Source organism: Lepidochelys kempii, chromosome 8, assembly GCF_965140285.1.
Source record: "Lepidochelys kempii isolate rLepKem1 chromosome 8, rLepKem1.hap1, whole genome shotgun sequence".
NCBI lineage: Eukaryota > Metazoa > Chordata > Testudines > Cheloniidae > Lepidochelys > Lepidochelys kempii.
In genome coordinates this window covers 98991113-99006212 of record NC_136387.1, presented here as the reverse complement: position 1 = coordinate 99006212, position 15100 = coordinate 98991113, and the positions used below count along the sequence as shown (strand labels likewise).

General features: G+C 40.6%; 1 protein-coding gene across 1 annotated transcript in view; it reads left to right on the top strand.

Annotated features, from left to right (window-relative positions):
* Positions 1-5897: 5897 nt before the first annotated feature.
* ELAVL4 (ELAV like RNA binding protein 4) overlaps positions 5898-15100 on the top strand; it is a 107337-nt gene continuing 98134 nt past the window's right edge. The window contains exon 1 of the mRNA XM_073357764.2: positions 5898-6049. Within this exon, the coding sequence (XP_073213865.1) occupies positions 6032-6049 (18 nt within the window). The 5' untranslated portion in view covers positions 5898-6031. The remainder of the gene's footprint in view (positions 6050-15100) is intronic.

The window sequence follows — 15100 nt, the reverse complement described above, 5'->3', positions numbered from 1 at the left end:
GGGGAAAATAATCAAGCACTGAGTTTCAGAAGAAAATAAGAAAGGCCACACTGGGTCAGGCCAAAGGTCCATCTAGCTCAGTATCCTGTCTTCCGACATTTGCCAATGCCAGGGGCCCTGAGGGAATGAACAGAACAGGTAATCATTAAGTGATCCATCCCCGTTGCCCATTCCCAGTTTCTGACAAACAGATAAATAAATTCATTTCTTGTCTTCATTGGACAGAGAGACCAGGTGGACCCATAATCTACTGAATCATTTCAGAATCAGAGGGGGTGTCAAGCAATTGCATATATTGCTTGCATCTAAGGCTAGCTCTAGTATCCAATAAGTGGGACCAATTAGGAACATAAGAACATAAAAAGAACATAAGAATGGCCCTACTGGGTCACAGCAAAGGTTCATCTAGCCCAGTACCCTGTCTTCCAACAGTGGCCAGTGCCAGGTGTCCCAGAGGGAATGAACAGAACAGGTAATCATCAAGTGATCTATCCCCTGTTGCTTATTCCCAGCCTCTGCAAAACAGAGGCTAGGAACACCATTCCTGCCCATCCTGGCTAATAGCCATTGATGGAAACAAAGAATGTAGAAAATGAATCATACAAAAATTCCTAACTATCCTTGTTCATGTTCCATTTCTGGAAATGCAAAGTTAGGAATGAGACCAAGAAACGGTGTAGGGATTAGCAGTGGAAGGCTAACCAAAATAAATTACAAAAAGAAGGAAATCCAGTGAAAAAGTTTTAAAACAGATGAACAAAACCCACTAGTGTAACAATGTAACTGAGGACAGACTGGCTCAAAATCATTTCAATTTCTTTGTGTGGCTGTGAGAGCTGATCTTTTAAGCTGTCCCTAATTAAGTACTGTTTGGTTTCAGCAGGATGCTAAGAGAGTTTTTCAGTTTGTCCTCCGTACATAGTGCACATTAAGTACTTATTTAACTTATATATGTGAATATTGATTGAAAAGAGACCATATATGAAGTCTGTGTGTAAATATGAACATGGCCAACCCATTCTAATATGCCATTATAGGCTCATGCGCATCTACAGATCACCAGAAGTGTAGAATATAGGTCAAAATCCTTAGCAGATAAATGCCTAAGCCAAGATAAACATTCATAAATCCAAAAATGAGATTAGGACTTTACCTTAAATATCCAATGAACTGTGTGAAAAAGCAACTGCACAACTCCTACTGACTCGGTAAAATATCTGTGCATCATTTTGAAAATATAGGGGAAAATAGTTATATGAAAAACAGAGATACAGTATTACTACTAGAAATCGGGCCAATCAGCACCCAGGAGATGGATCCAGACTTTCCCAGTGTTCAAGGGGGCTTGGATGTGCTGTTCCTAATTGGACGAATTTCTAAATGCTGCTTTTCCATCGGTATGTTGTATATAATACAAATATTGAATATTTGCCTCGGAATGCTGAAGGACTGCTGAATGCTGGTCCTCTAGATTTAAGACAAAGCTATGAGAAAATTACCTACTTGGTGAAATAAGTGTTTTATTTATCTCCTCATCACTCCTACTATTCTGAGTCCAACTGAAACCAGCAGGACCCTTAGGGACAAATCACTCAATGGGATCCACTCAGTTTACATCTCCTTGCTCTTGTTGACATTTGATAGTTGGCTACATTATTATTAAATATTTCTATGGTGCTTTACAAAAATAAAAACACATAATGATAACTAAAACCAGCTATATGATAGTCAACCATTCTCATGGTCAGAGTTGAACAAAATATGTGAGGAGGAAAATTGTGACACTTTGCCCCCTTTTTTTGTTGAAATTTGAGATTAGAATTTTAGACAAAAATGTTCATGGCACACAGAAAAATTTGGACCAGCCCTAATCATGACACAAGTCCACCAACTTAACAATGAGCTGCAGTCGCGAAATCAAACACTACACGTAGATAACATTTAGAAGATTTTTCTTCTGTAACAACAAATCTAAAACCAATCTTACCTTAAAATGAAATGTGTTCCTTTAGATTTCATGTATTTTTTAAATCTTGCATTACCCAACAAATAAGTAAAATGCAATAAAAGAAAATCTTTGTGAGTGAAACGACACATAATTCTGAGTTCCACTACTATAATAGACCACTTGAGCTTCACACTCATAGTTCCACTCTTTGTCCATTGGCTTCTGTGGGAGTTTTGTCTGTAAAAGAATTAAAGTTCACTATTGAAGTCCCTAAAATATTTGATGTATGTATAGTTTATAGCTCACAGTTCCAAAGACAAGAATTGTATTGAGCTTCCAAGCTTGCCTTAAACTTGTACAGTAATCTCTCTTTTTTGCTTAAAACACACCCAAATAGTTTTTTTAGATTGCATTCCTATTCACACTAAAATTGTGTGGTATGCATAAATGACATAATGATTTGGGGTATATTTTGAATATATAATTTGTTCATTGTGCTCTAATAGCACCATGAAATTTCAAACTCACTATCTAATCTTCCTGCTCTATCAGATGATGGTATCAGCAAAATTTCATACTTTACTATAAGGTTTCAATTGTGAGACAGGTAAGCCAGTTATTGGTAGTAAATCACACCGTTTTCATTCAGTCCAGATTTCTGATACCATATAGATGGTATTGTTCGATTGCTCAGCTTAGACAAAGAAATGGGGCGGACTGTGGGAGGAGTAAAGCAAATTAAATGCTCAGGTAGAGACGAACGTATATAGACAAAGAAACACAGGTGCCTTTCGAATTCAGGTGCACAATGATCACCCAAATCCTTTGCTACTGATTTTGGACTTCATAGTATTTTCATTACCATTCAATACAGGACTTGTTTTCTGAAGGAGGAATGTAAGTTTTCACTCTATTTCTCATTTAAGAAAATATTTTCATTGTTGCTGTTTTTTGTTATGTAAATAAGATACAAAGTCACATTATAGGATTCTGAGAGTAAATAAATCTTAAATAGTGAATTTCCAAACTGTTCACTAATAGTATTTAGTCAGAAGAAATATATTAGTTAAAATTTGCATTTCTGTAATTGAACAGCATTTATATTAGCATTCTCTTTTCTATAATGTTAACATAATTTTGAGAAATACTTGTTTTTTAGATAGTAAAGAATAATCTAAGATTTTCAGTATATGTAATAAATTTAGTATGTAATACCATATAGATTTAAAATGATATGATCAACTGAATGCATTTCTCTGTAGAATGCTGCTTGGTTGTATGACACTGTCAACCTTTTGTAAATTATTGACAGAAATAGTTTGCTGCAAACAGAATCAGTAAGAACTGTAAAGGACTAAACATAGTTTTGGGGTATTATGTGGAGTTTTTTAATGATTTTCAAGAGACCTTATAAATCCAGGGAAAACAATTAAATGTTGAACAATGCAAACTCAATATACTATCAATAAAAACATGAAACGTGAAAGGACTTGAATGTAAACTGATTTTAGAAAAGCTGTTGTCTAATTGGCTGATGCCTAATCATGTAATGGATTGATGTCCTTCTTGTGGCTGTTATTTGAGGTTGGACTTCTCAATTTTTAAAAGTATCAGTCCCCCTTCAAAAGAAAGTTATAGAGGCTAAAGGTTGGGAAGAATTTCCATAAATCTGGCTGCCAAAATGCATAAGAAAAAAAATCAATGCATCCACAAGTATGGCCAAACAACTTCAGATCAGAAAGAAATATTTTAGTATTTATTCTCTGTATGGCTGTATAAGGTAGTTATAACAATAAAATACTAAAGTGTATTGAAAAGGTCAGACTTACTGCCACAAAACAAAAATATGTGTTAACTTGGGCTAAATTCTGCCCCGATAATCACATTTCATATATCCACAGGTTAGAATAATTTGTGCATTACTGGGGATGCCACCCTGAAGTATTCTTCCATTTTCTAGACAAAGTGTATCACAATTTCTCTATGTTTGTGATGTCAAATCTCTAAAACAGGGAGTATTTTGACCAAACTAATAGATTTAGCCAAACAAACTGTTTCTATGCTAATATCCAAAACAGATGGATCTTGATCCAGTCTTCAGTAGTGAGTGTAATTCAGTGCCAACGTGATGTGGAATCGTGCATGTGTTCGAGCCTGCATGTATGCATAGTCTATAGGGAACAATCTGGCTCTGATAACCCCTCCTACAACTACACTAATACACAAAGAACTGTGAAATCAAAGAGCGTAATCAAGTGTATATTCCACCACCCTTCTCACATGAAGAGATCAAACTACTATTTGGAGGTTACATGTAGATCTTCAAAAGGCTTGAGAAACTAGGGCTTTAAACACTCCTCACTTTATGGTGGAAAGCATACTATGTATGCCACATCATAAACTTTTAACTGTATGGAGACATTCTATTTTAATATGAAGACTGGCAGGGGTTTTGTTGTTCTTTAATCAGGCTCCTTATGAACAAGTTGCTAAACATGTACATCTTACTACACTTACTGCATTTGTGTACTGTGTATGTCATGTATAACATCATTTCTGCCTGTTGAAATTGTAAGCCAAATTCAGCCTTGTTGTAAGAACTGTTTTCAGTGGTGTATCCTCTTCAATATGTGCTGAATTTACTCAGATGGTAAGAATAAAAATGACTGCATGAAAAATATAAGGCAAAGCTTGCATGTATAGGAAAGCTTCCCACAATGTATTATTTGTGGCATAAGATCATACATTTGTGTCACAGTGTCTCCTCCTTTCCTTGAGCATTGCTTGAAAACTGGCTTTTTAACTTACTCAAATGCTTCTTAGTAAATCCTTACAGCACATTAGGCACTAAAGGGAAGTCTCTTCAAATACAGGTCAGAGAGAGAAAATATGATCCTATGCAGGGTATGGTTTTGTTGGTTTTTGTTTAGAAATTTTAAGGCACTTCGGTAGCATAGAATAAAAATACAAATAGACACTCTAACTGTGGAGTATTGTAACAGGGTGATCTGCCCTCTCAAGAGCCAATGGGCCAGGGACTAGCCAGTCCCCCTTGAGTATCAGACTTAGTTGGGAATAGGATCAGGTGATTCCTATAAAGGGCTGAGCAAGCTCAGTTGGAGGGGGTGATGGGAAGCAGCCTCCTGTGGCAAGCCCTAGAGCAAGGGGAAAGGCCTCTGGGTCCCCGGCAGCCTGCTTTGGTTAGGAAAATAGCATTGTGTTAGAAGAATAAAAGTGTGCCCTTAAGACAGGGCTTGAACAGAGGTTCAAGTGTGGTGTCAGCTTTGTGTGGTAGGGAGGGAGCCTGTGCAATCTCTCCATGTGTACATTTACCAGTTTTCAGTGCTAACTACTCCCCTGAACCAAGGGCAGTTACTCTACATTGATGTCGACTGGGGAAAATTCTCTTCATCCGCTGTTCTGCCCACTGACTCCACCTTCCCTGTTAACTAGCCACCTTACGCATATGAAATAAAACCATCATTTTTTTTTTAATAGAACTGCCACAAATCTGAGAAATGGTCCCCAGAGAGTCTTCCTGGTAAACATTTTCTCAGCATTTCCGCCTCCCGCCTTCAGGAGGGCCCACACCCGCCTCCAGGGTTTGGTTTTCTCCTTTTCCCTGAGGTCGGAGGCGATTCCCTCACCCACGCGTGCAAACCGCCAGGAAACTATCTAGCCATGTGTCTGGCAAAGGATCATTCAAACCCCATGCTGGAGAGGTGGGGTGGGAAGGGGAGCCCTTGGGAGGGACCCACTGTTAACAGAGACGACGGGGGAGATTGCCCGGGCCACGCTCTCTCCGACACTCGGAGGCCGGCCTCGCTCTGCCCCTCCCCAGGCAGGCAGGCGCCGGAACCTCGCGCTGGGTTTGGGCGCGCTCCTTCGCCCGCCCCGGGTCCACGCGCTCTCTGCGAACGTTCCGTGGCGTTCCACGCCCCGCCGCAGACAGGGCCCAGCGCGTGGCAACGTGTGGCCCCGCGGCTTCGGAAGCTCGCGCCGCCGCCGGCCGCGGAGCCACGTGCGCCCTTCGAGAGCCATCCCCGACCCTCCTGCCCTCCCGCTCACGCCAGTCTCCCGAAAATGCGTCTGAAAAGCCAGGTAACGCCCCTCCCCCCCCCCCGGGCTCTACGGGTGGCCCGTGCCGCGAGCACCCCGCAACCTAGTCCCCTCTGGGTGGGGAGAAAGGGGGGGCATCTGTATTCATCGACTAACGCCCTCCCACGTAGATACTGGGGTGGGGGGATTTTTTTAAAAGAATATTCATTTGGGGGGCGGGTATGTGTTTTGAAAGCCTGTGCAGTTTGAACCCCCACCCCCCTTTAGGGGAGGAGAATGTGCCAACCCCCCTTCTCCACCCACGCACCCCCACCTTACAGCTGGCTTCCCACCTCTGCAGGAATCCCTCTTGTGACTTTAAAAACTAGTTTCTTCAGGAAACTTTCCCCCCAACTCTCCTGGCCTTCATGCCCCTTTCTGGAAGAGGCAGGACAAAGGGAGGGGAAAGCAGAAGGGCTACAGCAGGTGCTCTCTGCTTCTGCCTGCAAAGACTTGTTTGCCAGAGCACTGATGAGCTTAAAAAAAAGGTTAAGGGAACATTGAATTTCATTGCTGGAGCCTCTGGGTTACTTCTTTTTTCTTGTCCCACCATGTTTTGTAGTAGTCCACTTGTTCCAAGAATGTATGTGGAAGAGAATTTTGCTGACAGGACGGTGATCTCAGCCACCCGATCCATCCGTTACCCTTTTTCCATCAGTCAGGAATATCAGTTCAGCCATTTTCTTAATTTAGACTCTGATCTAATAAACCCTTACACAGGAATAATTCCTGTGAGCTAAAATTCTTCAAGTTAAGCCCATTCATGTTTTTTTGGAGGATTCAGACTTGTCTCTAGTCCTTTGTGTTGTTAAGTCTGAAAGATCATTTTCAATGGGAAGGTTTTTCTTTTAACTTTGGGTTTAACTTCAAGGGGGACAAGGAGAATAAGGTAGTACCTTTTAGTGGACCAGCTTCTGTTGATGAAAGAGACAAGCTTTTGAGTTTCACAGAGCTTTTCTTCAGGTGGATCTGGGCACACCACTATTCACTTACTGACTGTGGAAACTTTGAGTAGAGCTGCACATGATGGCAGAATTCATGTTTGATATCTTAGCAGGGAGCACACATTTCTTATTCCAGTGTTTGTTGATTAAGTTGGTCAGTCCTCACTCTGAGGCCTTATTGAGGTTTCTGTGTTATCTTTCTATATTATATGGAAGACCACATAATATTTCAGACAGGGGTTCTCAAACTGTGGGTTGGGACCCCCAAGTGGGTCACAAGCTCATTTTAATGGGGCTGCCAAGGCTGGTGTTAGCCTTGCTGGGGCCAGGGGCCGAAGCCCAAGCCCCACTGCCCAGGGCAAAGGTTACATGCCCCCTGCCCAGGGCAGAAGACCTTGGGCTTCAGCTTTGCCCTCCCTCCCCTGTGCCCGGGGCGGCAGAGCTCCGGTAGGCTTGGTCTTTGGTCTCCCATCCTGGGGTCGTATAGTAATTTTTGTTGTCAGAAGGGGGTCAAGTGAGTTTGTAATGAAGTTTGAGAACCGCTGATTTATTACATACTGGCTATTCAATTTTGGGCCAAAATGTAGCCTTTTTGTTTGAAAAGAGGCGAGGGAGAGCAAATTAAGATGTTGATTTTTGTAAAATTAAAAAATATTTCCTTCCATTTTTTAATTTTTATGGTTTGTTCCCTTGCATTGTTGGAATCTTAAGTGCAAGAACACTGTGCTAGTAAATGAGAAGCATAGCATGCAACAGACTCAAAGCAACAATGAAATTGACAAAAAGAAAAGGAGTACTTGTGGCACCTTAGAGACTAACCAATTTATTTGAGCATGAGCTTTCGTGAGCTACAGCTCACTTCATCGGATGCATACTGTGGAAACTGCAGAAGACATTATATACACAGAGACCATGAAACAATACCTCCTCCCACCCCACTCTCCTGGTAATAGCTTATCTAAAGTGATCATCAAGTTGGGCCATTTCCAGCACAAATCCAGGTTTTCTCACCTCCCCACCCCCGTCCAAAAACCACACACACAAACTCACTCTCCTGCTGGTAATAGCTTATCCAAAGTGACCACTCTCCTCACAGTGTGTATGAAAATCAAATGAAATTGACAGTCTGCTTTTACTGTACAAGCTGAGTGAAATGCAGAACAGCGAAGTAAGCATAAATAGAGAAAAGTAAATTAGATTTTTAAAGTAGGTAATGTTTGAAGATGTTAGAAAGTTATCACATTTAATTCATTGATAATACTCTGAGGTGTTTCAGGAACAGATAAGGAAAGATCATACCAAAATAATTTGTGACACTTAAAAAAAAAAATCAGTTCGATTGTGAAACTTACTTGCTATTCAGAGGAATCATAGAATCATAGAATATCAGGGTTGGAAGGGACCCCAGAAGGTCATCTAGTCCAACCCCCTGCTCGAAGCAGGACCAATTCCCAGTTAAAGCAGGACCAATTCCCAGTTAAATCCCAGCCAGGGCTTTGTCAAGCCTGACCTTAAAAACCTCTAAGGAAGGAGATTCTACCACCTCCCTAGGTAACGCATTCCAGTGTTTCACCACCCTCTTAGTGAAAAAGTTTTTCCTAATATCCAATCTAAACCTCCCCCACTGCAACTTGAGACCATTACTCCTCGTTCTGTCATCTGCTACCATTGAGAACAGTCTAGAGCCATCCTCTTTGGAGCCCCCTTTCAGGTAGTTGAAAGCAGCTATCAAATCCCCCCTCATTCTTCTCTTCTGCAGGCTAAACAATCCCAGCTCCCTCAGCCTCTCCTCATAAGTCATGTGTTCCAGACCCCTAATCATTTTTGCTGCCCTTCGCTGGACTCTTTCCAATTTATCCACATCCTTCTTGTAGTGTGGGGCCCAAAACTGGACACAGTACTCCAGATGAGGCCTCACCAATGTCGAATAGAGGGGAACGATCACGTCCCTCGATCTGCTCGCTATGCCCCTACTTATACATCCCAAAATGCCATTGGCCTTCTTGGCAACAAGGGCACACTGCTGACTCATATCCAGCTTCTCGTCCACTGTCACCCCTAGGTCCTTTTCCGCAGAACTGCTGCCTAGCCATTCGGTCCCTAGTCTGTAGCTGTGCATTGGGTTTTTCCATCCTAAGTGCAGGATCCTGCACTTATCCTTATTGAACCTCATCAGATTTCTTTTGGCCCAATCCTCCAATTTGTCTAGGTCCTTCTGTATCCTATCCCTCCCCTCCAGCGTATCTACCACTCCTCCCAGTTTAGTATCATCTGCAAATTTGCTGAGAGTGCAATCCACACCATCCTCCAGATCATTTATGAAGATATTGAACAAAACCGGCCCCAGGACCGACCCTTGGGGCACTCCACTTGATACCGGCTGCCAACTAGACATGGAGCCATTGATCACTACCCGTTGAGCCTGACAATCTAGCCAGCTTTCTACCCACCTTATAGTGCATTCATCCAGCCCATACTTCCGTAACTTGCTGACAAGAATACTGTGGGAGACCGTGTCAAAAGCTTTGCTAAAGTCAAGAAACAATACATCCACTGCTTTCCCTTCATCCACAGAACCAGTAATCTCATCATAAAAGGCGATTAGATTAGTCAGGCATGACCTTCCCTTGGTGAATCCATGCTGGCTGTTCCTGATCACTTTCCTCTCATGCAAGTGCTTCAGGATTGATTCTTTGAGGACCTGCTCCATGATTTTTCCAGGGACTGAGGTGAGGCTGACTGGCCTGTAGTTCCCAGGATCCTCCTTCTTCCCTTTTTTAAAGATTGGCACTACATTAGCCTTTTTCTAGTCATCCGGGACTTCCCCCGTTTGCCACGAGTTTTCAAAGATAATGGCCAATGGCTCTGCAATCACAGCCGCCAATTCCTTCAGCACTCTCGGATGCAACTCGTCCTGCCCCATGGACTTGTGCACGTCCAGCTTTTCTAAATAGTCCCTAACCACCTCTATCTCCACAGAGGGCTGGCCATCTCTTCCCCATTTTGTGATGCCCAGCGCAGCAGTCTGGGAGCTGACCTTGTTAGTGAAAACAGAGGCAAAAAAAGCATTGAGTACATTAGCTTTTTCCACATCCTCTGTCACTAGGTTGCCTCCCTCATTCAGTAAGGGGCCCACACTTTCCTTGGCTTTCTTCTTGTTGCCAACATACCTGAAAAGTCCTTTGCACAGAAGCAAGCATTTACTCCATGAAAAACATTAGAAAAACATTGCCTAAATGCAAAATGAGTATCTGGCTTTGGTAGTGGGGAGGTCTTTCCATTCATGAGGAGGTATGAATGCTCCCCTGGATGATGGTGGTGTGGGTGTTTTACACTCGTCGCCAGCCCCAGATTTGGTGTTGGTAGCAAGGAACTGAGCTTATGTACTTCCATTTTTATTTACATTTCAAGGATTCTTGGGGATTCAGTTAACATTTTTTAACCAAATGCTAGAAAGGAAATTTTATAAGTTTATTACTAAGTGCTGGAAGAGCAATATCTCAAATTTAGAAGCTAGAACCCAAGTAGAATTTCAAGTTAAACCTATGGCTACAGAGCTGGTTTAAACAGTATGAGTTTTCATGAGAGCCTGGGTGGGGAGGAAGAAGGTATGTCTGCGCCAAAGGATCTGCCTAACTGGTTTGTAAACCTTGGGGGTGGAGGGGTGTCACCAATCTGATGTCTTTGCAAAGGAACCAAAAATGCTGCTACTGGTCCTGGGACCTGTCTTACTTTGGGAGCCGGGGGGAAACGTATACAGAGAACCACCATTGTTTGGGGCTGTTAGGGAATTCAAACTTGGAGATGGAAGAGCTATGGCCGATTGTCTCCCGGCTGTTCTGGGAGTAAATAGGACTCTTGATCTGTGTGTGTCATTTCTTTGTTTTGGGGGAGATAACTCACTTGTGTATCCCTCATGAGAAGTAAATGCAAAAGGACTGTTGAGGGTAAATAATTCCAAAACAACAAAATGGCAGCTCTGCTCCTATTTTGTATGACCTTTGTGAAGGGTAACTGGCTTCAAAGCCTGATTCTCCCACTCTTCGCAGGAAGGGCCTGAGTATGAACTCTGCAGCCTCGTGAAACCTGTGACATAGTCACTGTTGCTCTTGCTAGCTCAGGGCTCAGATTGTGCTGGTATGTGGCAGCATACTGAACCAAAACTTTTTTGGGGAATCCTTCAGCGTCTCCTAAATTTAAGATGGTAGTCTTAAAAGTTGTGTCTGGCCCTTGTGGTTGCAGAGATGACTTTCCAGATGAAGGCTATAGCAAATCTTCATCTAGATAGAAACAATAGATGTGAGAGACATATCAGCTTTACCAGTTTTGCTCAATGGGGTGCTGATGCTGAAGTCTGAAGATAAAAATGTTGACATTTAAGTTAACTATTTCACTGCTGATCATTTTGGCAGTAGCATCCAGATATTGTATGTGGAGCTTTCCCTTCTCTCCCACTCTGACTTCTGGGGCTATTACAGCTGGCAGTCAAAGGAGGAGGAAATAGCGCTTCATGTCCCCCTTATAGAATAAAGTCCATAGTGTATTTTTCTAAATAATTTTAGATTGTTTCTGCTATTTATTTTTTTCTGTTTGAGTTTCCATCAGTATGAATTGTTATACTCTACAAACAATTGACATGGGGACAGTTTTGAAGAGCAGCAAAGGTATTTCGAATGTGAATGTATCCATGTGGAAATGTGGGTGGGAGAAGTAAAACTCTTTTAATTTTCACAGTTGAAGTCCTGTTAGCTGTGCCTGCCTTTCAATCTTAGGGGAAGTACATTCCCAACAGTAAACCTGTGTGAAACTTTGTCTGCTTTCTAAGCTGTCCTAGCTACCTGGATAATGGTAAAACATCTTGCAGAATTCAGTACTGACAGATGCTGATATCTTTACATCTAATCAGTAGTAAATATGGACCCATTCAGTATGTTAAGGGTATTATAATTATATACATCATAATAGAGTAATCCTGTTCAGCACAGAAGGATGGCTGTATATAAAAGGAAGTTAGTCACAAGAAGGCATAATTTTCATGTTATCACATAAAGTTAAACTTACGTGCAATTCTCTTTGGTTCTGCCATATCTTTAAATGATTTTGCAATGGAAGAAACCCACTTTTAACAAAAAACAAAGAAAAAACCTGAGGATTTAACCAGCAAGCTAGAAAATGATGATTAAAAACTAATACTGACCAAAGAACTTCCTGATCGCTTACAATTAGCCTGTGTCCTTCATAGAACGGATCCAGAATTATTTTTCTTAGAAAGTACTGGATGTACGCCAATGGTTTTTTTAAAATAGCTCTTGCTGATTTTCTCTTACAATTTCTAATTAAAAGTTGAGATGTATTTGATAATTATGGTCTACCTATTTAGCATTTAGAAAAATGCTGCCTTAATACAGCACTGATCTTTCTCTGAGATCTTGCATGGTAGTTTTCCTTTGGGTTTAAAGGAAATGATGATCAGCCTTATACATGTTCTGTTTCCAGGTGCCAGTAAAAGAGACTCTTTGAAAACGATAGCTCAACAAACAGACGTTTAATGTTCTACTATGACCTACTACAGCTAGTCATAGATTGACTTTAAATTGCTGAGTGCTTAAAACCAGACCAAAATGCTAGTGAGTTTCTCGGGTTTCTTCAGTGGTTTGGTTTTGGGTTTTATTTTTCTTTGGTGGGGAAAGAGGGCTACAGTGGAGGATCTAAACAAATATATTTGTTGTTTGTAACCTATTTTTTGTCTATTTATTCCCCAAAACCTGTTTGTTGCTGATGTAACATGAAATCAAATAGAACATTTTTTTAATCTCTTGAAAGAAGGAAAATCATGCTGAAAGTCACTGTATATTATGTAGTATAAAGAGCATTACTTTGAGTCAGGCTTGGTGCCCCATTACCAAAAGGTGACTGTTACAAAATATTACAGTTGCTTATTCACATAATTGATGCAGGTTTGTGAAATTCCAAAAGTGTCTGTAGTCTTGTTGAAAGAATAAATTTATTTTTAAAAGATAAAAAGGTTTTAAAAGACCACATCAGTACTTCTTTAGAATTAGAAAAAATAATGATGTGAGCACTTCAGTACCCTGATGTGATTTTAAATTTGGTATAAGCTGGTGATTTGGGGGTTGTGACTGTTCATTTTCAGATTTGTTCTGTTTTAATACACTACCTTGACACTGAAAAGAAAAAGGCAAAATAAATAAAAACTATATTTTGCACTCTTGTTTTCTCTCTGCTGATTATGTAGCAACAGTAGTTAATTAACAGTATTATTCTCAGAGCTGTGCTGACATTATTGCCAGTATACTAGAAGGGAAGCAAATACAAGGCCATATACATTCTGCCTTCGATTAAAAGGGTGAAAAATATTTGTTTGCCAAGTTAAAAGGGAGAAAATAGAGATTAGACCATAGGACTAACAGTCAGGATTCTTGGGTTCTGTTCCTAGCTTTTTCCCAGATTCTCTTCGGGACCTTGAACAAGTCACTTAAGACTGTTCTACACTTAAGTTTTACTTGCATCGCTATGTCAGTTAGGGGCGTAATTTTTTTTTCTTTGTTTAAGGTGGTGGATTTGATTTAAATCACTAGTGAGGAAGACTCAATTTAATTATGGTTTTCTACATAAAAGTACATTCTTGTTAGTTGTTATAACCTTAGAAGGTACACACTATACATTTTTAAACAGTGATTTATACGGAAAACTTTTCAGATCAGTTTTACAGCTATATCAGAAAATGAATGATTGTTTGGTTATTTCATTTACCAAACGTAATTGAAGCAGACAGTTCACCTCCCAATGATTTCATAAATATCTCCAACAGATTAATCATTAATATTTGGAGGATTTTCTTGCCATGCTGTATTAGGAGGAGAACATCACCAGACAGACGTTTAAATTGTTTTAGTTAAATAAAACAACAATGTTAAGTATTCTGGATTTTTTTTTCAACAGCAAACATATTATAATATAACAAAACAAGCATATGTCCCTCACTTCTCACATTTATTTCCAGACTTCTTCTGTTGTCCAGATCTGTTCCACCCCCAACAATCTTCTATTCATTGAAATTTTTGAAACTTTGAACTTTTAGAGAGAGGTAAGGGATTGACTCTGTGTACACAAATTTGCAGAGGGATAATAGAGTTAAGGTCTGTTATTTCTCACCTCTATATATTATTTATTTAAAAACATTTTTGCTGTTAACAAGCATGTTACTTCTGGAGAAACACATCCACAGTTTGAGACCTGCAAAACTAAACATCTCTGATGGTATCTTCTAGACTGAGCACTGAGTCAAACTGACTACTTTGGTAGTCAAAGATAGAAACCTAAATGATCTATACAGAAGGGCCCTGGAACCCCATAAGATTGGGTCCCTAATCCATGAACTATTGGAACTCATTTACAAAACTTTTCTTAAACATTACATGAATATATTGTCTCATGCTCTAGAATTAGAATTTATAATCCTTATTCCATGATGAGATATCTTTGAGCTATAATGTATCTTAATTAAACTATCTTTAGATAGGTTTTTTTCCTCAAAAACCTTTTTATCAAAACAATCATTGATTTTTATCCACCCTGTTTTTTAACCAACATAGCTATGCCAATGGAAGCCCACATGTAGATGCGTTTATACTGGTATAAACTCTATTGGTATGAGTGCTTTTTAACTGCATCCACACAAGAGGTTTGTTGTTATAGCTAACTGATGACTAAACCAGGAAAACACTCAGTGCTGATAAAGCCTTAAGGGGGCCTGATGTTTGTAAAGCCTGATTCAATTGATGTGATTTTAGGGTGGGACTTTCAAAGGAGCCTAAGGGAATCAGACCACCAATTCCCATTAACCCTCGTATGCCCCACTGAACATCTCTTAGTACTTATGTATCTGATTTGATGGTTCCTTCAGGTACTTGGGGCTTGTCTACACTGACAATTTACAGCGCTGCAACTTTCTCGCTCAGGGGTGTGAAAAAACACCCCCCTGAGCACAGCAAGTTTCAGTGCTGTAAAGCGCCAGTGTAAACAATGCACCAGCACTGGGAGCCGTACCTTTCGTTGAGGTGGGAGAGGCACTGTGCCGTGACCACAC